Source organism: Mustelus asterias, chromosome 8, assembly GCF_964213995.1.
Source record: "Mustelus asterias chromosome 8, sMusAst1.hap1.1, whole genome shotgun sequence".
Taxonomy (NCBI): domain Eukaryota; kingdom Metazoa; phylum Chordata; class Chondrichthyes; order Carcharhiniformes; family Triakidae; genus Mustelus; species Mustelus asterias.
In genome coordinates, this window is record NC_135808.1 from 79,041,252 (window position 1) to 79,063,406 (window position 22,155).

At 43.9% G+C, this 22,155-nt stretch overlaps 1 protein-coding gene across 1 annotated transcript in view; it reads left to right on the forward strand.

Annotated features, from left to right (window-relative positions):
• Nucleotides 1–22,155, forward strand: part of hmcn1 (hemicentin 1) — a 493,052-nt gene that overhangs the window by 128,766 nt on the left and 342,131 nt on the right. Inside the window, exons 7-10 of the mRNA XM_078218304.1 lie at nt 7,380–7,500; nt 8,342–8,605; nt 13,508–13,652; nt 17,854–17,975. Of these exons, the coding sequence (XP_078074430.1) occupies nt 7,380–7,500; nt 8,342–8,605; nt 13,508–13,652; nt 17,854–17,975 (652 nt within the window). The remainder of the gene's footprint in view (nt 1–7,379; nt 7,501–8,341; nt 8,606–13,507; nt 13,653–17,853; nt 17,976–22,155) is intronic.

Genomic DNA, 22,155 nt, shown 5'->3' on the forward strand with positions numbered 1-22,155 from the left:
ACAATTTTTTCACTACAGTTTATTCAGCTGATGAATGCAAAGCAGGAAATGCATGGGAATTAACAAACTGAACTTAAGTGAGAGTGAAAAGATTAGTGTTATCCAACACAACTGAAAATCAGAACTTCAGGTATCAATCCAGCAAGTTCAATAAAATAAGATAGAAGATGGCCGGGCAGTGGCGGTGCTCACCTGGCACACTGGTGCCCACCGGACACCCCAGCATTGGCTACTGGACACCCGGTGGTGCCAGTTGAGCACCATTAGTGTACAAGGTGGTGGGCACCGCCAGTGTGCTAGTTGGGCATCACCAGTGGGCCGGTGCAGTGCCAAGGGGTGGGATCTGAGTTGGGGGTCATGTTGGGAGGGGCAATGCTGGGGATGATAGCCAAGTTCCGCACACATGAGGACGGCCTCAACCGGGATCTTGGGTTCATGTCACACTATCTGTAACTCCCACGACTTGCCTAGGCTTGCAAAATCTCACTAACTGTCCTGGTTGGAGACAGTACACACACACCTCTTTAACCTGTGCTTGGCCCTCTCTCCAATATGACCCCAGTTTAAATAGTATAATTAAACTGTCTCCATTTTGGACATCACACTGGCTGCCCATTTCAAAATTTGATCAAACATTGAGTCAAGTGGGCCTCAGAGATAACAGATGGGAGATCTTATTTTCACAGTTTTATGTATGGCTACTGACTCATTTTTCTGTATGGCCAGGACATTACGCTGAAAGGACCTGCCTCTCTTGACTGGTTCACATTCAATGTTTTTGAAATGTTGTTACAAAAAGATCAGGCTTATTCCTTTGCAAATTCATAAATCTTTTTTAAAATGGGGACAAAATTCCCTTGCTAGTAATTTTAGAGAACAGGTTAACACACTCGCATCAACTAGCATAATTTGCTTGTGATTTAACAACTCACCAATTAAATAGCTTTCTCAAAAATAACTGCCAGAAACCGCCAACCTTGTCCGTGGCTGGAATTCTCCAGTGCTGCTGCGGTGAATCAAGTTTTCGCTAAGTGCCAAATTCTCCAATCTTGCTGGCAGCAGAGCGGGAATGAGCTAGATTGGAGAATGCTACCCAACATATTACAAATTGCATGTTGTTACAGTTTTGATCGCGGCTCATTAATTGCAGAGAAGGCTCGACATTCTTATTCTGCTAGGAAGAATTTGGCTCTACCTCCATCTTAAAAGAATCTATATCTTCAAACTGTAATTTGAAACTATTAAAATGCTTTGGGAAAATTAATTCCTGTTGGAATAATTCCATTTCTAAATGTTTTCTGTGGGGAAATTTTTACCTGCTCTTTTTGTGTTACATGAGTCTGTGACGAATGAATTGCTTATTTTAAAGAATCTTCACAGCAATGAACAAGGAGTAGCCAAAAAACCTTTTTCCTCTGACACAAGTTTTTATTTGAAAGCTTTGTTGATGGAGGGATTTTTTAGCATTTTGATCGATACGGTGGTCCAAATAACTAGTTTTTCATTCCAGGCATCATCATGAAATATCTATCTATGGCTTTAATAAACTTTCATCAATTGTATACCTAAATTGCATACAATGCTCTAACTGTGGTCTCATCATTGAAATATACCAATTTATTATAACCTCTTTGCTCATGTGTTATTTGTCTCTATTTCTGAAATCTAAAGTGCTTTCAGATTTTTAATGGCTTAATTTATCATAAAAGTGAATTATGCACCCTGATGAAAATGACTACCACAACAATATTGGCATTCATATTGGTTCAGGTCCAAGACCTTAGCACCCTACAGGCTAATACTGATATGCTAATATTGTAAATATTCAGCTTTGGTATTTGCAGCACTCGTTCATTACAGGTAGTCAGGCTGATTCTTCAATTAAAAGATGATGATCCAGTGCCTTTCACAATCTCAGGATTCCCCAGAACCATTTCATAACTGAAGTGAATTATCTTGTTGAAATGTGGAGATTGTTGTTTTGCCCAAGTGGCAGCCAACTTGCCCAAAGCATATCCCACAACAGCAAATTAACAAAATGATTAGTTTATATCTTTCTGATGGTGTTGGCTGAGAGACTTGTGTTAGTCAGGATGTCCTTCACAGTGTTGTTAGGTCCTTTAAGTTCACGGGCAGAGTTCTCCCAAAACATGACTAAGTGTCATAACGACGAGAAAACAGGAGTGATCCACGTCGGTCTCTCGAGCACACTCCGCATTGCAATTGTCCCACAATAATTCACTTCTTTGGAGAGTGGCGAGAGTGGTATGGGGGTTAAGTGGGTAGGTGGGGGCTAAACAGGCTGGTGAACACTACATCAAAGCGCTGAGGCACCATTTCTTGGTGCACTGTGAGAGCCACCTTCTGTCCGACCCCAAGGATTTCGGGATCTCCCCCACCATCATGGGCGGTATGTCCACCCGCCACCCCCCGACATGGGTTTCCAGCATCGGGGGCCCTCCCAATGGGTCCCCCAATATGACTCCCAACAGGCTATGCCCCCATTAGGACCCCTGACCTGCATCCCCATTAGGACTGCTGGCATGCACCCCCATCAAGAGCCCTGACTTGACTCTCCTCCCCCCCCCCCCCACCCCCAAATCAGGACTCCTGACTTGACCCCCCCAGAACCCCTGACACATCTCCCCCCACCCCCCATCAGTATTCCCGACATATTGTTTCCCCCCCCCATATCAGGACTGTCAACACGTTCTGCTGCCCCCTCCCATCTGGATCCCCGACATGGTTTCCCCCCGTCACTCCCACCCTCCCACTGCACCACCCTCCTCCCTGCACTGCCCCTGGCACACTGGAGGTGACCAACTCAGTTCGCATTGTCAGGGTGCTTGGTGGGCACTGCCTGGTGGGTACTGTCTGATGGACACGGCCTGGCTATGCCCTTAACTACCCAGGGGCTTCAATGGCCTTAGATCCCCCCCGCTCTGGCCATTGCGCCAGTTCTCTGCTTGTGGAGACCACTAGTCATTTGTTAGGTGTGGGGACATTCCGAGGAGTCGATCCGGAGCTGAACTCGCTACTGAAATTGAAATCCAGTCAATCTCCTGCTAATTGGCCTCACACCCTTTCTGCTGTGTGATCTGATTCCCACAATTAGAAAATGACGATTGCAAACTGTTTGCTGCTGGGTGAAAAATTGATTTTTAGGCCCACAGGCAAATTTCCAGGATCAGCACGGTCTGCACCAAGCGGAGCAAGGTCCGGGAATCACCCCTACCTCTACGAGTCCCAGTGTTAAATGTCTTGCTCAAGAAACAGTACCCCCGATAGTGCAACACTTCCCCGGTACTTCATTGAAAATTCCCCCCCCCCCCCCCCCCCAACATGCTCCTTACCCTCTCCTACCACTCTATTCCATAAGTGTTATAACTGCAGAATTGGCAGCCAGTAGTTTTCAAATGCCTAAACAAATGTTAGGCCCCTTGATTATGCTACTGTTGGCTCCATAGCAAATTCCAGTCAACTCCCATTCTAACTGTAACCTCCTGTCTCACCACCACTAAAATACAGGAATTGCCTGTGGCAGGCTCACCAAGGCAGCCAACCTTGACCTTGTAGCCATCGGTACAATTTAGTATGAATATAAAAATAGGAATAAGTCAAAATCACATCATGCAGTAAATTTATTTTTGCAGAGGTTTTCACAATGGAATGGCATTCACTCACCAGCTGCTTTTCATTTTGCTTTCAATTTTAGCAAGCCCTGAAATACATGTCCCAGGAGTCTATCGCTAATTAAATCATTTTTTTGTGTCCCTAGTTATTTTACAGATCATGTTCTTGTAGGTAAGGACAACTAAGGAGAAACAGCTTCTAAAATTAAATCAATTAAATTAGGCTCTTTATTGGTCTGAGATGGACAGACAGAATCAGAGTTACAGGAACCAATCAAGTACAGTTCAATGCTGATAAGTCCCAAACTCTCAATTTCTGTAGATAAAAATATTGTAAAAGTTTTTACTGCAGCCCATTCCATCATTCTTTCTACAGCTCGATCTAATTAAACACAGAGGGTGTGACTTTCACCTCCAAATACCTATTATGTTTTGCTCCAGTTAAACTTGAATTTGGGATGTCACTGACATCATCAAACTCCAATGTGTACAAATTCATGAGGCTCCTGAATTTAGGCTGCCACTGCGTCTGCCTGCCTGCAGAACCCTTCAGATTAAAATCAGAAATAGCTGAGGTCCTGAATGGGTAAGTAACTGCCCAATCGCCAGGCGGTATCTGCCAGGCAATAGGATTCAAGACAATCCCGAGAATCAATAATGATTAGATATATAAATGCAAAATACTGTGGATGCTGCAATCTGAAACAAAAACAGAAAAATGCTGGAAAATCTCAGCAGATCTGACAGCATCTGTGGAGAGAGTAGAGCCAATGTTTTGAGTCTATGTGACCCGTTGTCATGATTAGTAATAACTATTTTTATTTTAATATTTTCAAAAGCACAGAACTGGGGCAGCACAGTGGTTAGCACTGCTGCCTCACAGCGCCAAGGTCTCAGGATTTGATTCCGGCCTTGGGTGACTGTGTGGAGTTTGCACCTCTGCCCCATGGTGCATGGGTTTCCTCTGGGTGTTCTGGTTTTCTCACACAATCCTAACGTGTGCAGATTAGGTGGGCTAACCATGGTAAATGTGTGGGTTACTGGGATAGGGCAGGAGGGATGGCCGGGGGGGGATGCTCTTTTGGAGAGTTGGTGCAGATGTGATGGTTTTGTGGGAGTCTCTAATAAAGTGCTCCCCCGCCCCCCCCCCCCGCGCCAACCTTTGTGTCATCAGCAAATTTAGCAACCATACCTTCAATTCTTTCAAGTCATTTATATAAATTGGAAGAAAGTTGCAATTCCAGCACTGATTCCCTGTGGCACACCACTGGTTACATCATGCCAACCAGAAAATTACCCATTTATGCCTACTCTCTATTTCTGGGGTGAAAAACACAGTATATGTGTTTATGCTATTGTAGCAATGGAATACTCTGCAGCTTTATGCTCTTTAAACTTTGGGCACCAAATAGAAACATAGAAAACTACAGCACAAAACAGGCCCTTTGGCCCCACAAGTTGTGCCGAACATATCCCTACCTTTTAGGCCTACCTATAACCCTCCATCCTATTAAGTCCCATATACTCATCCAGGAGTCTCTTAAAAGACCCTATTGAGTTTACCTCCACCACCACTGACGGCAGCCGATTCCACTCGCCCACCACCCTCTGTGTGAAAAACTTCCCCCTAACATTTCCCCTGTACCTACCCCCCAGCACCTTAAACCTGTGTCCTCTCGTAGCAGACATTTCCACCCTGGGAAAAAGCCACTGAGAGTCCACCCGATCTATGCCTCTCAACATCTTATATACCTCTATTAGGTCTCCTCTCATCCTACGTCTCTCCAAGGAGAAAAGACCGAGCTCCCTCAGCCTATCCTCACAAGGCATGCCACTCAATCCAGGCAACATCCTTGTAAATCTCCTCTGCACCCTTTTAATCTTTTCTACATCCTTCCTGTAATGAGGCGACCAGAACTGAGCACAGTACTCCAAGTGGGGTCTGACGAAGGTCTTATATAGCTGCATCATTATCCCCGGACTCCTAAACTCAATCCCTCGATTGATAAAGGCCAGCACACCATACGCCTTCTTAACCACCTCCTCCACCTGCGGGGCCTATTTTAGAGTCCTATGGACCCGGACCCCAAGGTCCTTCTGATCCTCTACCGTACTAAGAGTCTTTCCCTTTATATTGTACTCCTTCATCCCATTTGACCTGCCAAAATGGACCACAACGCATTTATCTGGGTTGAAGTCCATCTGCCACTTCTCTGCCCAGTCTTGCATCCTATCTATGTCCCTCTGTAACTTCTGACATCCCTCCAGACTATCCACAACCCCACCAACCTTCGTGTCGTCGGCAAACTTACCAACCCATCCCTCCACTTCCTCGTCCAGGTCATTTATGAAAATGACAAACTGCAAGGGTCCCAGAACAGATCCCTGGGGCACACCACTGGTGACCGACCTCCAATTAGAAAAAGACCCATCTGTACACACTCTCTGCCTCCTTTGGGCAAGCCAGTTCTGGATCCACAGGGCAGCAGCCCCTCGGATCCCATGCCCTCTCACTTTTTCGAGAAGCCTTGCATGGGGGACCTTATTGAACGCCTTGCTAAAATCCATATAAACCACATCTACCGCTTTCCCTTCGTCAATGTGTTTAGTCACATTTTCGAAGAACTCCACCAGGCTCGTAAGGCACGATCTGCCTTTGACAAAGCCATGCTGAGTATTCTTGAGCATACTAAACCTCTCTAAATGCTCATAAATCTTATCCCTCAGGATCTTCTCCATCAGCTTACCAATCACTGAGGTTAGACTCACCAGTCGGTAATTTCCTGGGCTATCCCTATTCCCCTTCTTGAAAATAGGAACCACATCTGCAATCCTCCAATCCTCCGGCACCTCTCCCGTCTCCATCGACGACGCAAAGATCATCGCCAGAGGCTCTGCAATCTCTTCCCTCGCCTCCCACAGTAACCTGGGGTACATCCCATCCGGACCCGGCGACTTATCTATCTTGATGCCATTCAAAGATTCCAGCACAACCTCTTTGTTAAAGTCCACATACTCAATCTTTTCAGTCCACCGCAAGCCCACAGTACATCCACCCAGGTCCTTCTCCTCTGTGAAAACCAAGGCAAAATACTCATTAAGCTCATTAATCTTTAAATCTTGCTGTTTAATAGCATTTCTGAAGATGTTCCACTTTGTGATGGTGTATGGTCAAATATGAAATGAATTTGTGTTGTGATTTAACTCTGCAACAAATCATATTTATGCAAATAACTCTAAATTGCTAATACCATAAATGCAATGAAATCTGATTAACAATAAAAGAGAGTGTGGGGAAATGTCTTTTTTGTACCCTCTATGAGATTTGTCCTTAAGCCTGATAGTGTATGAGCTGCATGGATAGCTATACTGGTCATTTACCCAACCTACCTCTATTTGACATCTTCACCTGAGTTGGTTGTATGGCACCAAATTCAAATAAAACTGAAGAGCAGTCTCTCTGAGGGTATCGGCACCCAGCAGGAAACTGATATGATCTGATTGGCTACCTGTGTTACACTATAAATTAGATTCTACTTGGTTGAAACCTGAATTGCAGCTATCGGTATTTGAAACTGAAGGGTACAGTGTCAATGTATCCTTAAATAATACTCCCCAGTTTCCAACAGTTAGGACTTCTATTTAGGAAGACATTTGCGTACAAACTAGTATCTCACAATAGCACAGTATTGTTGGATTCTTCTGCCCAAGTTTTAATATATGACCTCTGTGTTTTTTTTCCTCTAGACAGCAAGTGCTGGAAGACATTCAATTCGAATCACAGGACTCAGTACGATTGACTTTCGAGCTGGATTTTCCCGAAAACCAATAATGAATTTTAAAATGATTAGTAACAGGCCTGTACAAGGTCAGTTTGCAATAAATCTGTTTTAGTCCTACTGCAGTGATGAACTTTCATAATCCTACACAATAAAGCACCGCAGATGGCAAATATTGTTTGCTGTTGGATTCATGATGTGAGCATACAAATATTCAGACTTAAGTGTCAGTTCATTAATACTACTTTCAGTCAGTCAATTATTTTTTTCATTTGGGACCTACTTCCCAAGTGGATGGAAAAATGGGAGGCACTAGTGATTACATTCTTTTGTTTCATTTAAGATTTATTTACTATATTTCAGTATTGTAGATTTATTATAAAAAGATATACATGACTGTTGAGGTAATTTATTAAAATCATAGAATCCCTACCATGCAGAAGGAGGCCATTTGGCCCACTGAGTCTGCACTGACTCTCCGACAGAGCATCTTACCCAGGCCCACTCCTTGTCCTATCTCCATAACCCCACATTTACTCCGCCAATTCCCCTAACCTACACATCTTTGGACACTAAGGGGCAATTTATCATGGCCAATCCACCTAACCTGCATAACTTTGGACGGTGGGAGGAAATCGGAGTACCCAGAGGAAACCCTGGGAGACACAGGGAGAAGGTGCAAACTCCACATAGTCACCCAAGGCTGGAGTCGAACCCTAGGTCCCTGGCCCTGTGAGGCAGCAGTGCTAACCACTGTGTCACCTGTAATGCTGCTGTTTGTTTTGACATTAGAGTGAATTGAAAAGTTATAAATATAACTTCCACCTAGAATTTCCCTCATCTTGTACCACAATTTCATTTTAACTCTGACATGTTTTATTTAAAATTTATTTTTTTACCTTGTATGCCCCATATTGCTTGCACTTGCAGGGATACCAACGTTTTTACTACTGAATACAACTGGACTCATTCCTCCTGCCAGAGTGGATCGAGTGGAACTCCTTGGCATCTCAGGTGTTGCATTGAAGACTATTCCTGTGAGGTATAACCCTGATCGCAAGCCTTACAGCATCCTCAACGTAACTGAATTCATTCCACCTGATGAAGCATTCTTTTTGAAGATAACTGGCTATGACACAGAAGATTACCTCTTCCAGCGACTCTCTGGTGTGTCCTACTCCAACATTGTTCCAGGTAAGATATGATGAAGCATTGCTGTAAAGCAGCATAAAATATATTAATGCTGTTTTTATCATTTTTCTGCTGCACTTTGGTGAGTTTGCAGAGCATGATGTTAGTAATGGCCCTATGATTTTCCATATGAATATTCGCTCGACTATTTTAATGACTGGGCTAATATCTTAGATAAAGAATTTCATTGAAACCGGGCGGCACGGTAGCACAGTGGGTAGCACTGCTGCTTCACAGCTCCAGGGACCTGGGTTCGATTCCCGGCTTGGGTCACTGTCTGTGTGGAGTTTGCACATTCTCCTCGTGTCTGCGTGGGTTTCCTCCGGGTGCTCCGGTTTCCTCCCACAGTCCAAAGATGTGCGGGTTAGGTTGATTGGCCATGCTAAAATTGCCCCCTCGTGTCCTGAGATGCATAGGTTAGAGGGATTAGTGGGTAAAATATATAGGGATATGGGGGTAGGGTCTGGGTGGGATTGTGGTCAGTGCAGACTCGATGGGCCGAATGGCCTCTTTCTGTGCTGTAGGGTTTCTAAATGAAATGACTTGATGTGTTTCTTCTGAGTACCACAGAGAGAAATTTCAATCCTCATTTGTGATATGTTTAGAGGTTTTGTTTGGTGGAAGGGGATGGGGGGTACACGAGGCACATGGGGGGTACACGAGGCACAAGTATCCCTTCTCCTAAAGACATCGGCCTGTAACTCCCTGATTCCCCAGTATCGGATTTGGGGTGCACCCCAAAATGCGCTGCAGAATCCCTTTCGAAAACTTCCAGGGAAGGGTTTACCTGACAATTGTCCAGAGAGAGTAACTTCTCCTGGACAATTGTGCTGAGCTGGGAATCATCAGGCAAAGTGATTTGAATTTCTAACTTCAGATAGTCCTGACCATCACAGTTACTCTGAAAAAGTTAGAAGGAGAAAAGGCACTTCTAACTTCAGCGTCACCATTTTAAAGATCCAGACCAAGCCCTGTACGGGACCCCCTACTCCCACCCCAAACCTGAATGGGATTGGGATTCCAATGCCCCACTCCTGACTTGACCGAGGCCTATCGCACATGGCTTGACCACCCAGTACTATCCCCACATGCCATTCATTTACCTTCTCCCTCTCAATGGGATCTTTAAACTCACCTACGGCAGCTAGTGCTGTGAAAAAGGACATGCCGTCCTTTGCACTGCTCCTTTCATATTTCACCGCTGGAGCCAGAAACACAACTTTGTTTCCTGAGTCTCACCTGACCTGAGTCAGGAAGGTCGAGTGAGACAAGCGCCGATGAATTGGTAATCTGCTACTGATTGACAATCTGAGGAAGTTATGGCCTATCATCTTCCAAAACACTGCACCCAAATGCAAATTGTTCATTTAATCTTCTGTATAATAAACATCAACAGTGATCCTGACCATGGCCCAATCTATCACTTAATATCCATGGACACAAACAATTTTCTTCCAGGGGTCACTTGACAGTAGTTAAGAGTTGCAACATTGGTTGACTTGTCCCTTTCCCAGTCTGGTGCCACTGAAGCCACTTATGGTGCCTCCCGACTGATGATATAATGTCTTCAAATAGAACAGAATCATAAATATGTCTCAACCCTTTTTGGCTTAATTCACCAATGATTTTATCAACTGAACCTTCAGATCTACATTTCTCATTATTAAAAAATGTTTTGCATCGGTTAAATCAATTACACGATTCTAATCCTTTGAAGTTTGTCGAAGTAATCTTTGCTGAAAGCATTAAATGTTAGATTGATTAAATGCTTCAAGTCCTAACAAATATTTCCAATTTATATTCAAAGAACAGTTTTCACTCTCATATGCACATATTTAGTAAAAAGGAAAAAAGAATCCCAGTTGAAGAACACGTCAGTGGCAAAGTAAATTCCATGTGATTAATGTAGTGTGGTAACATTGCAGAACCGAATTCCAGTACCCAACTGTGAACACAGTGCTACTTCACAGCTTCAACTGCACCAATGGAAAACACTCATATCCACACATGGTGTTTTTCAATCAAAGAGACTGCTGGATGGCGTTTCTTTTGTGTTCTCAGATTTCCTGAAATTCACTAGGGACAATTTTAACTCCTGCCTGAGGAAAACAAGATGGTACTGGAAGTGCTTCGAAAGGCCAGTCATGGCATGAATCAATTCCAGTCTCCCGGACTGCCTGGACCCACTACAGTTCACCTACCGCTGCAACAGGTCCACAGCAGATGCCATCTCCCTGGCCCTGCACTCAACCCTGGAACACCTAGATAACAAAGACACCTATGTCAGACTCCTACTTATTGACAGCAGCTCAGTCTTCAACACCATTATTCCTATGAAACTCATCTCCAAACTCCGTGGCCTGGGGCTTGGCTCCTCCCTCTGTGACTGGATCCTGAACTTCCTAACCCACAGACCACAATCAGTAAGGATAGGCAACAACACGTCCTCCACGATCATCCTCAACACTGGTGTCCCACAAGGCTGTGTTCTCAGCCCCCTACTATACTCCTTATACACCTATGACTGTGTGGCCAAATTCCCCTCCAACTCGATTTTCAAGTTTGCTGACGACACCACCATAGTGGGTCAGATCTCAAACAATGACGAGACAGAGTACAGGAATGAGATAGAGAATCTGGTGAACTGGTGCAGCAACAATAATCTCTCCCTCAATGTCAACAAAACGAAGGAGATGGTCATCGACTTCAGGAAGCGTAGTAGAGAACATGCCCCTGTCTACATCAACAGGGATGAAGTAGAAAGGGTTGAGAGCTTCAAGTTTTTAGGTGTCCAGATCACCAACAACCTGTCCTGGTCCCCCCTGCCGACACTATAGTTAAGAAAGCCCACCAATGCCTCTACTTTCTCAGAAGACTAAGGAAATTTGGCATGGCAGCTACGACTCTCACCAACTTGTACGGATGCACTATAGAAAGCATTCTTTCTAGTTGTATCACAGCTTGGTCTGGCTCCTGCTCTGCCCAAGACCACAAGAAACCACAAAAGGTCATGAATGTAACCCAATCCATCACGCAAAACAGCCTTCCATCGATTGATTGTGTCTACACTTCTCGTTGCCTCGACAAAGCAGCCAGCATAATTAAGGACCCAACACACCCCGGACATTCTCTCTTCCACCTTCTTCCGTCAAGAAAAAGATACAAAAGTCTGAGGTCATGTACCAACCGACACAAGAACAGCTTCTTCCCAGCTGCCATCAAACTTTTGAATGGACTTACCCTGAATTAAGTTGATCTTTCAGATTCCAGCATCCGCAGTATTTTGCTTTTAGATTCAGAAAGATTGTTCCCAATGGTGGGGGAGTCCAGAACTAGGGGTCATAGTTTAAGAATAGGAGGTAAACCTTTTAGAACTGAGGTGAGGAGAAATTTCTTTACCCAGAGGGGAAAGTGGAATTCACTACCACAGAATGTAGCTGAGGCCAAAACGTCTGATTTCAAGAAGAAATTAGATATAGCTCTTGGGGCTAAAGGGATCAAAGAATATGGGAGGAAGGGGGGATCAGGATATTGAATTTGATGATCAGCCATGATCAAAATGAATGGCGGAGCAGGCTCGAACGGCCAAATGGCTGACTCATGCTTCTACTTTCTATGGTAAGAAGTTTAACAACACCAGGTTAAAGTCCAACAGGTTTATTTGGTAGCAGAAGCCACAAGCTTTCGGAGTCTTAAGCTCCTTCTTCAGGTGAGTGGCTACTCACAGTCCCACAGACGTCGCAGTCCACATGAAACATAAACATTGTTGTCAAACAGAAAGGGAAGATCTACAACAGAAAGGAAAAATAAGTTAATGGGCGGAATCTTAGGAGAATTTGACAGTGTGTGAGTTCTGTGAGAAAACTGGCATGGTACTCTCCACTGGCCAGTTTTCTCTCCAGGTCTTGCCACTTTAACTGCCAAAAAAAGAGTGGGGCTGCTTTGTGCCGTCAGTAGGTGAGGCGGGGACTCTTAGAGCCAGGAACCAGCTCCTCTGATATTGGGGTGCCTTTTTTATCCTCCGTAGACTTTGATTTGATTTTGATTTGATTTATTATTGTCACATGTATTAACATACAGTGAAAAGTATTGTTTCTTGTGTGCTATACAGCCAAAGCATACCGTTCATAGAGAAAGAAACGACAGAATGTAGTGTTACAGTCATAGCTAGGGTGGCGAGAAAGATCAACTTAATGCAAGGTAAGTCCATTCAAAAGTCTGACAGCAGCAGGGGAGAAGCTGTTCTTGAGTCGGTTGGTACGTGACCTCAGACTTTTGCATCTTTTTCCCGACGGAAGACAGTGGAAAAGAGAATGTCCGGGGTGCATTTGCTTATCAGTAAACTGGCAGTGCCAACCTGTGCCAAGCGGTACGGCCTGGCCACTTCCCTCTCTGGCCATATCCTTCTCGATGTGGAGATGCCGGCGTTGGACTGGGGTAAACACAGTAAGAGTTTTAACAACACCAGGTGTTGTTAAAACTCTTACTGTGTTTACCCCATATCCTTCTCCCCCAGGAGCTATAGTGACCTTTACACCCCCAGGGGGATCCCCATGACAGCTTCACGTCTGGGTGAACCTATTGTAAACCTATCTGCCAGTGGTGCCATTTTGTCCCTGGAAACAGGGAGTGAATTACTTGAGATTCATTTGTCTGCCTCCACTGACTAGAGGAGGTAGTTTTGTAACATTAATAGGGGTACAAACATTTGGGTGATGTTGTAATGTACACATTATCACTTTATAAGATTCTTGAGGAGCTTGTAGCCAAGAAGCAGTGGCTGCAGATTTGTAATTTACTTTGTAAATCTAGCAGAGTCAATAAAAAGTCAGTAAGAAGACCATTGACTATACTTTAGTGAATTAATTTTTAAAAAAAGGTACAATGCTTAAACTTTTTCATTAGGTGCTCCAAAGGTCACAATGCCACCACAGACTCCAGGATACTACCTGCAAATGGGCTACATCGTATGTACAGTGGACAGCCTCATCCCCTTCACATTGCGTTTCAGCAGAGCTGGTGCAAAACTTGGAACAGATCAGTTTTTCAAGTACGTATATTTTACTCATTAACTTCCTTGTTACATGCTATGGTTAGGATTCTGACTTTTAACCACACAAGCTTGCAACAGTGCAGATTATAACATGCATTCTCTGGAATGTATTCAGAGTCGGAAAAACTTTTGCTAACTGAAGCTTAAATGGGAAAGTCAATGTTTGGATTTATGTTTCCCCCACTATTGGTGTTGATTTTCAATCTTGCTAAAAAATATAGCCATTGGGTCCTCAGAATATTTGAATCAAGGTTCTTTGACTAACAGCATTTTGTGTTGAACTGGATGGAGTGTGAGAGATAGGATGATTGCACACATACTTAATGTCATCTAAAAAGGGAATTAGACTCATAAGCCTGGTAGTAAACCCTACATAAGTGGTTGGAGTGACTGAGTCAGGGTCAAAGAGTTAAAGATGGGGAATACTTCTACAATGTTATGCATGGGCCAGCTGCCTTCTATAGTTGTAGATATGTCTTTCCCAGCCTTCTCTGTTGATCAGGTGGAGCAGGTGTCATTTAAAAAATATTTTGAATCCATAAGAAACAAGTTAAGGCTGCGCAAATCCATTGGTCTGGTACCTTCACATCCAGTGGAGATAGATGCAACCTCATTATTATGGATTGTTTTCAAGAGTGAAATGAATTGTGGGGCGGCACAGTAGCACAGTGGTTAGCACTGCTGCTTCACAGCTCCAGGGTCCTGGGTTCGATTCCCGGCTTGGGTCACTGTCTGTGTGGAGTTTGCACATTCTCCTCATGTCTGCGTGGGTTTCCTCCGGGTGCTCCGGTTTCCTCCCACAGTCCAAAGATGTGCAGGTTAGGTTGATTGGCCATGCTAAAAATTGCCCCTTAGTGTCCTGGGATGTGTAGATTAGAGGGATTAGCGGGTAAAATATATGTCGGGATATGGGGGTAGGGCCTGGGTGGGATTGTGGTCGGTGCAGACTCGATGGGCCGAATGGCCTCTTTCTGTACTGTAGGGTTTCAATGATTCTATGATGAATTGTGTGCTATCTCACTGAGCCACCCATTTCACAAACTATTTTAAATGTATTCAGAGTCGGAAAAACTTTTGCTAACTGAAGCTTAAATGGGAAAGTCAATAAATATATATAGATATTAGCACATTTAGATAATCTTTGCTAAGTCCTATTAATCATGAAAACATAAGGGTCATAACTTCTAAGCTCCAGGGCAGTGCAACTGAGTGGTACCCCAAAGATCTGCTGGGGAACCCTCCCTGGAAATTCCCAGGTAAGGTTTGCACGGTAATTGCCTGGAAGTGCAGACTTCCCCTGGGCAATTGTCCTGCACTGGGAACTGCAGAAAACGTGATTTCAAATTGCAAACTTTGCATGGTTCCAACTGTGTTACATCAGTAGTTACACAGAACACGTTAGAAGGATTGAAACACTTGAAGGGGTGGGGAGGTGATACCCCTGCCCCTTAATCAGGATTCCCCACCCAAGACCTGACTCCAGACTTTCACAGTCCCATCCCTGTCCCCCACCCAGGGCCCAACCCGCACACTTACTGTCTTCCAGCTCTGTCAAGGACCTTTAAACCCAGCTGGACCTTCAACTTACCTAGTTTACAGCAAATAGTGCTGTAAAAAAGGGGGGGGGGCGTGGCACCTTACATCTGACTGAGCTGCCCTTAGTGCTAGATCCTGGGGAAATGCTGTATTGCTCAGATCTCACTTGGCCTGAGACAGAAGATCGGGCAAGATATATTTGAAATAAATTTAAGGTAAAAACTAGGGGCAGAATAGCAACCCGACTCTGATTTCCATTCCACGGAAGTTTGGGTCTAATATCTTAATTGTCCTTCATCTCTCCATCCACATAAATTCCCCAAATCCACAACCCATATTCATGCCACCCATTTGATGATGTTGTCTCTTGTGGCCTTGCTCTTCCCATCGAGTCAATGATAGACAAGGCCATCTCAGATCACTTTCTGCACATCACCCCCCCTTCCACATCCTAACCCTACCATCTTCTGTATTCACTCTGCAAAAGCTGTCCCTTAATTCTCAAATTTGGTTTTTCCCATTCACAACATTTCTGCAACTACTGATTTGCTCAATTACACCCTCACTTCCACCTTTGAAGAGGTGATGTCGCCACCTCTTCCCTCCCTTCCATTAACTCACCTGGCCAAACCTCCTCTAAAGCTTTTCCTTGCCTTAGTCTTGAGTGCTCATTTTTCTCTAGTTTCTATCTACGTACATACCCTCTTTGAGCTCATCTTGTCAATGAGATCCACCGCCTACTCCCTTGATCTATTCCCACTGAACTGCTGACCGCTTAACTCTCTTTCCTGGTCCGCATGTTAACTCACATTGTTAATGGTTCTCTCTCTTCAGATACTATCCCTCTCCCCTTTAAGTCTGCTGGCACCACCCTCTCCTAAAAGAAACAACCCTTGATCCCACTGTCCTAACAAACTACTGCCCCATCTCCCAACCTTCCTTTCCTCTCCAAAGTCGTTAAGTGTTTTTGCCTCCCAAATCTTAGAATCATAGAATCCCTACAGTGCAGAAAGAGGCCATTCGGCCCATCGTGTCTTCACCGACTACAATCCCACCCAGGCCCTATTCCCGTAACCTCACTTATTTACTCTGCTAATTCCCCTAATACTAGAGTCAATTTAGCATGGCCAATCAACCTAACTTGTACATTTTTGACTGTGAGAGGAAACCGGAGCACCCGGAGGAAACCCAGGCAGACATGGGGAGAATGTGCAAACTCCACACAGACAGTGACCCGAGGCCGGAATTGAACCCAGGTCCCTGGCTCTGTGAGGCAGCAGTGCTAACTACTGTGCTACCCTAATCTTTCCTGGATGTCCATGTTTGAAGCCCACAAATCCCATCGCTACCACATCACTAAAACAACTCTTAACATAGCCACAAATTGCACTCTGTGTGACTGTGATAAAGCTAAGCTATCCCTCCTCGTCCTTTTTGAACTATTTGCATCCTTTGACAAAGTCGACCACATCATCCTCCTCCAATGCCTCTGCACTCAAGTTCAGCTGGGTGGCACTGCAATCACCTCACTCCATTCTTATCTATCTAATTGTTGCAATGGTTTCTCTTCCCACTTCTGCACCATAACCTTTGGTGTCCCCGAGGGATCTGTCCTTGGCCATCTCCAATTTCTCACCTACACACAGCCCCTCGGCAACATTGTCTGGAAACATAGCATCAGTTTCCACATGTACACTGATAATATATTGCTCTACCTCACTTCTCCACAGCTTGATATCCTGTACTGCATGAGCCACAGTTTCCTACAATTAAAAATTGGGAAGATCAAAAGCGAAGTCTTCAGTCCTGGTGCTTCATTCCCTAGTTACTGACTCCAGGGAGCAACCTGAAACAGAATCAAACGTTCTCCATCTTGGTGCCATTTTTGGCCCCAAGTTGAGCTTTCAATTGCATATTGATGACATCACTAACACTGTCTATGTCCATCTCTGTGCATCGTCTGACTTCCTTTGCCGCAGCTGATCTGTGGCCAAAACCCTCATTCATGCCTTTGTCACCTCTAAGCTTGCCTATTTCAATGCACCCCATACCAGCCTTCCCTAATCGATCCTCTGTAAACTTGAAGTCATCCAAAACTCTTCTGCCTATATCCTCACTTATGCCATCCCATTCACTTAGCAGCCCTGTGCTCACTGACCTATATTGGTTCCCAGTAAAGCAACGCCTCAAATTTAAAATGTTCAACCTTGTTTTCAAACCTCTCCATAGCCTCAATCTTTCCTTATCTCCAGCCCCAAAACTCTGAGATATCTGCACTCATCTAACTCTGGCCTCTTGAGCATCCTGGATTTTAATTGTTCCATATGTGTGCTACTCTGAAAATTCCTCCTTAAACTTCTCTATCTCTCTATCCTCCTTTAAGAGCGCTCTCAAACCCCGCCTTTTTGATCAATCTTCTGACCATCTGCCCTAACGTTGACTTATGTGGTTCGGTCTCAAATTTTGCTTTATAATGAGCCTATGAAGCACTGTGGGATGTTTTATTACATTAAAAGCACCATGTAAAAACAAATTGTTGATGGTTAATTATTGCAGTTATGTTAGGTTAACATGTTTTTTTCTCATTCAAACATATTCTTGTTGGTACAGTTGTGTATTTTGTTATAATTCACCTGATTTTATCTCTGCTTTTCTCTTGAAGGGAATCTGCCACTGCAAGTTTGGAGATCCCTCGTGTTTCTGCAGTACACGAAGGGCTTTATGAATGCATAGCAATTAGTAGTGCTGGCACTGGGCGTGCCCAAACCTTCTTGGATGTGTCAGGTCAGAATCTTTTCATACATGTCTCAGCTGTTCATTTTGTTAAGGGTTCAGCTGTTTTTGAACAAAAAAGAAATGCAATATTGTACATGGTTTTAGTGTCTAGAAGTGAATACAAAATAGCTTATTTGATGTTTTTGGGACCAGTGTCAGAGTGGTCCCTTAAGGGTGCGGCACAAGGAGTCAGCATTCCTGAGTTGTACTGCCAATGCCTTCATCACTTTACTAAGTGACACCAAGCAATCAACAATAACTTCCATTTAAGAATGATATCAAGGAAAAACATTTTTGATACTTCTAACACCAAACATTAGAAGGAACAATTAGGAAAGATAACCAAAAACTTGATCAAAGATGTAGGTTTTTAGGAGCATCTTAAAGGAGGGAATTCCAGATCTTAAGACCAAAACAGCTTAAAGCATAGCCGCCAGTGATGGAGCAATTAATCTCAGGGATGTGCAAGAGGTCAGAATTGGAGGACTGCAAAGATCTCATGATTGTAATGCTCAGGGATGCTACAAGCATGGGGAGGGGGAAGGAATTTGAAAACAAAGATGAGGATCTTAAATGGATGCGTTGTCGGATGGGGAGCCAGTGAAGGTCAACAAGGACAGGGTGATGGGTGAATGGAATTTGGAGCGAAATAAGATACGGACAGCGGCATTTTGGATGTGCACCATATTATGTAGAGTGAGAGACAGGAGGCTGGCCAGGACTACATTTGAATAGTTGAGTCTGGAGTTCCAGCACCAAATGAATTGAAGGAAGGTGGGAATGGAGCAATGTTATGGAGATGGAGTAGGCAGTAACAGTGACGGTTTGGATATGTGATTAAAAACTCAACTCCGGGTCAAACAAAATACCAAGGTTGTAAACTGTCTCACTCAACTTAAACAAGTTACCAGTGATCAGGGCAGCACGGTGGCACAGTGGTTAGCCCTACTGTCACTCAGCGCCACTGTCGCTCAGCGCCAGGGACCCGGGTTCAATTCCCGGCTTGGGCCATTGTGGAGTCTGCATGTTTGCTCCATGTCTGCGTGGGTTTCCTCCGGGTGCTCCAGCTTCCTCCCACAGTCCGAAAGATATGCTGTTAGGTGCATTGGCCATGCTAAATTCTCCCTCTGTGTACCCAAACAGGTGCTGGAGTGTGGTGACTAGGGTATTTTCACAGTAACTTCATTGCAGTGTTAATGTATGCCTACTTGTGACACGAATAAATAAATTTTAAACTTTAAATGGCAGGCAGGGTTGGAGTTTGTGACAGGATCAAAGGCAATGGTTTCAGTCTTTCCAATATTTAATTGAAGGAGATCTCTGTCTAATATAGGATGTCAGGCAAACAGTATGACAAATTAGAGACATTTGAGGAGATTAAGCAGATGGTGGTGAATAGAGCTGACTGCCAACAACACATGTAGAACCTGATTTTATGTTTTCAGATGATATTGCTGAAGCGTGGCATGTAGATGATGGCATGGTGGTACAGTGGTTAGCACTGCTGCCCCCAGCGCCAGGGACCCGGGTTTGATCCGCAGCTTGGGTCCGCACATTCTCTCCATGTCTTGCATGGGTTTCCTTCCACAGTCCGAAAGACGTGCTGGTTAGGTGCATTGGCAATGCTAAATCCTCCCTGACTGTACCCACCTGCTTAATCTCAAATGTCTCTAATATGTCATACTGTTCATCTGACATCTTATATTAGACAGAAATCTCCTTCAATTACGTATTGGAAAGACTGAAGCCGTTGCCTTTGATCCTGTCACCAACTCCAACCCCTGCCTGCCATTTAAAGTTTAAAGTTTATTTATTAGTGTCACAAGTAGGCATACACTAACACTGCAATGAAGCTACTGTGAAAATATAGGCGCCGGAGTGTGGCAACTAGGGGATTGTCACAGCAACTTCACTGCAGGGTTATTGTAAGCCTACTTGTGACACTAATAAATAAATTTTAAAATCGCATTTTAAAAATAAATTTAAAAAAAGAAAAGATCCTTGGGTAATTTTAGAGATGGAAGAAAATCCATTGCAATATATTCCTTGGCTATGATTTGAAAGGTCAAAAAGGAACCAAACTAGGACAGCTCTAGGTGTGGTTGTGATGCCTAGAAATATCAAACACGTTGGAAGCGATCTTACCAGCCGTTCACGCCATGCTCCCACTGCAGCGAGGTCAGAGAATTTGGGCACTCGGCCAAATCTCCGTTCATTGCCACGGGATGGGAAAATTCTGCGGGCATGAGCAGTGGTAACATTCCAGCCTTCATCTTCATTTTTGCAAAGTTATGTGGTGAGGCTTAAGAATCTGAGGGAGACATAAAATTCAGCAAAGTATTAGACAATAAAGCTGTTTGGAATTCAGTCAACAAGTAACTTATGCCAACAGATCCATAACCAGCTTTATTTAATTTATCAAAACCGAGAAGCTATGCTTAATCAATGCATTTTACATGCAAACTTCATTCCACAAAATGTCATTCTGAGCCAAATACAAAAGTTTCAGATATGGTGGATGTCATTGTTCCTGGGCTATGGTGGTCCTTAAAGTTGTCCCAAAGTAATAAATTCAGTTTTTCATAGAACAGTACAGCACAGAACAGGCCCTTCGGCCCACGATGTTGTGCCGAGCTTTATCTGAAACCAAGATCAAGCTATCCCACTCCCTATCATCCTGGTGTGCTCCATGTGCCTATCCAATAACCGCTTAAATGTTCCTAAAGTGTCTGACTCCACTATCACTGCAGGCAGTCCATTCCACACCCCAACCACTCTCTGCGTAAAGAACCTACCTCTGATATCCTTCCTGTATCTCCCACCACGAACCCTATAGTTATGCCCCCTTGTAATAGCTCCATCCACCCAAGGAAATAGTCTTTGAACGTTCACTCTATCTATCCCCTTCATCATTTTATAAACCTCTATTAAGTCTCCCCTCAGCCTCCTCCGCTCCAGAGAGAACAGCCCTAGCTCCCTCAACCTTTCCTCATAAGACCTACCCTCCAAACCAGGCAGCATCCTGGTAAATCTCCTCTGCACTCTTTCCAGCGCTTCCACATCCTTCTTATAGTGAGGTGACCAGAACTTTTAATAATGCTGAATGAAAACGAATGTTTCAAATTTTACCGTAAGAAGTCTCACAACACCAGGCTAAAGTCCAACAGGTTTATTTGGAATCACGGGCGTCCGGAGCGCTGCTCCTTCATCACACCTCGGAGCAGTGCTCCAAAAGCTCGTGATTCCAAATAAACCTGTTGGACGTTAACTTGGTGTTGTGAGACTTCTTATTGTGTCCACCCCAGTCCAAAGCTGGCACCTCCACCTCAAATTTTACCGCAACAGCATAGGCTTGCTAACACTACTGTCTTCCCTCATATTCAGCTCCATTCAGTTTAGACATTCATAAAAATTTTGTTTGATAAGTACCTTTGCATCAACTGTGTTATGATCTAGCTGAAGGGTTAAGAAGGATTTGTTATAATTTTAACTTGCAATTAGAAAAGGGCCTGTTGTGCATCGTATGGGGTTCTGGATAAGAGCCACCCAACTGCCTGGTGGTCGATTCCTGTGCTGGTCTAATCTGCTTATAAATCAGAAATGCCTCAAATTAAATTCACTGAATGACCTCAGTAAACCCGATGTAAACCACATGTGGATTATATTTTGTGGTGATTTCATCTCAATCTTCAGGCATTCCCAAACACTGTTGGAGATTCCTTGAGGAGGAAAAGGTCATGATAATTGACATAAAAGATGCAATTAAAATGTTGCAGTTGATTCAGTTAAAATTAAATCATCTTTGTTAAAGGAACCAGTCCAATTTTTCAAATAGTATTTAGAGATAGGTTTCCTCTCCCATTAAGTTGTCATTCAAAAGCATTTTCTTTAGTATAAATTCTGTACTTTAAATGTTAATTATACATGGGTTTGGATTCTTTCCCATTTTCGAGTTGCTGATTCTCACTTTCATGCTTCTTCCTTAAGCTGCAATATTGGAATGGACTGGTAAGTATACGTACATTTCACGCTGTCTCACAGCTCTTTCTGATTGTGGAGCGGAAAGCACATGGTTTTGCAGCATTGGAAAATTCTGCCAGTTTCTCTCTTCTCTGAAGAGACTCTTCACTGCCTCATTTAATGTACATCACAGTGAGATGGTGCGTGGGTTTTATGATCAGATTCAGAC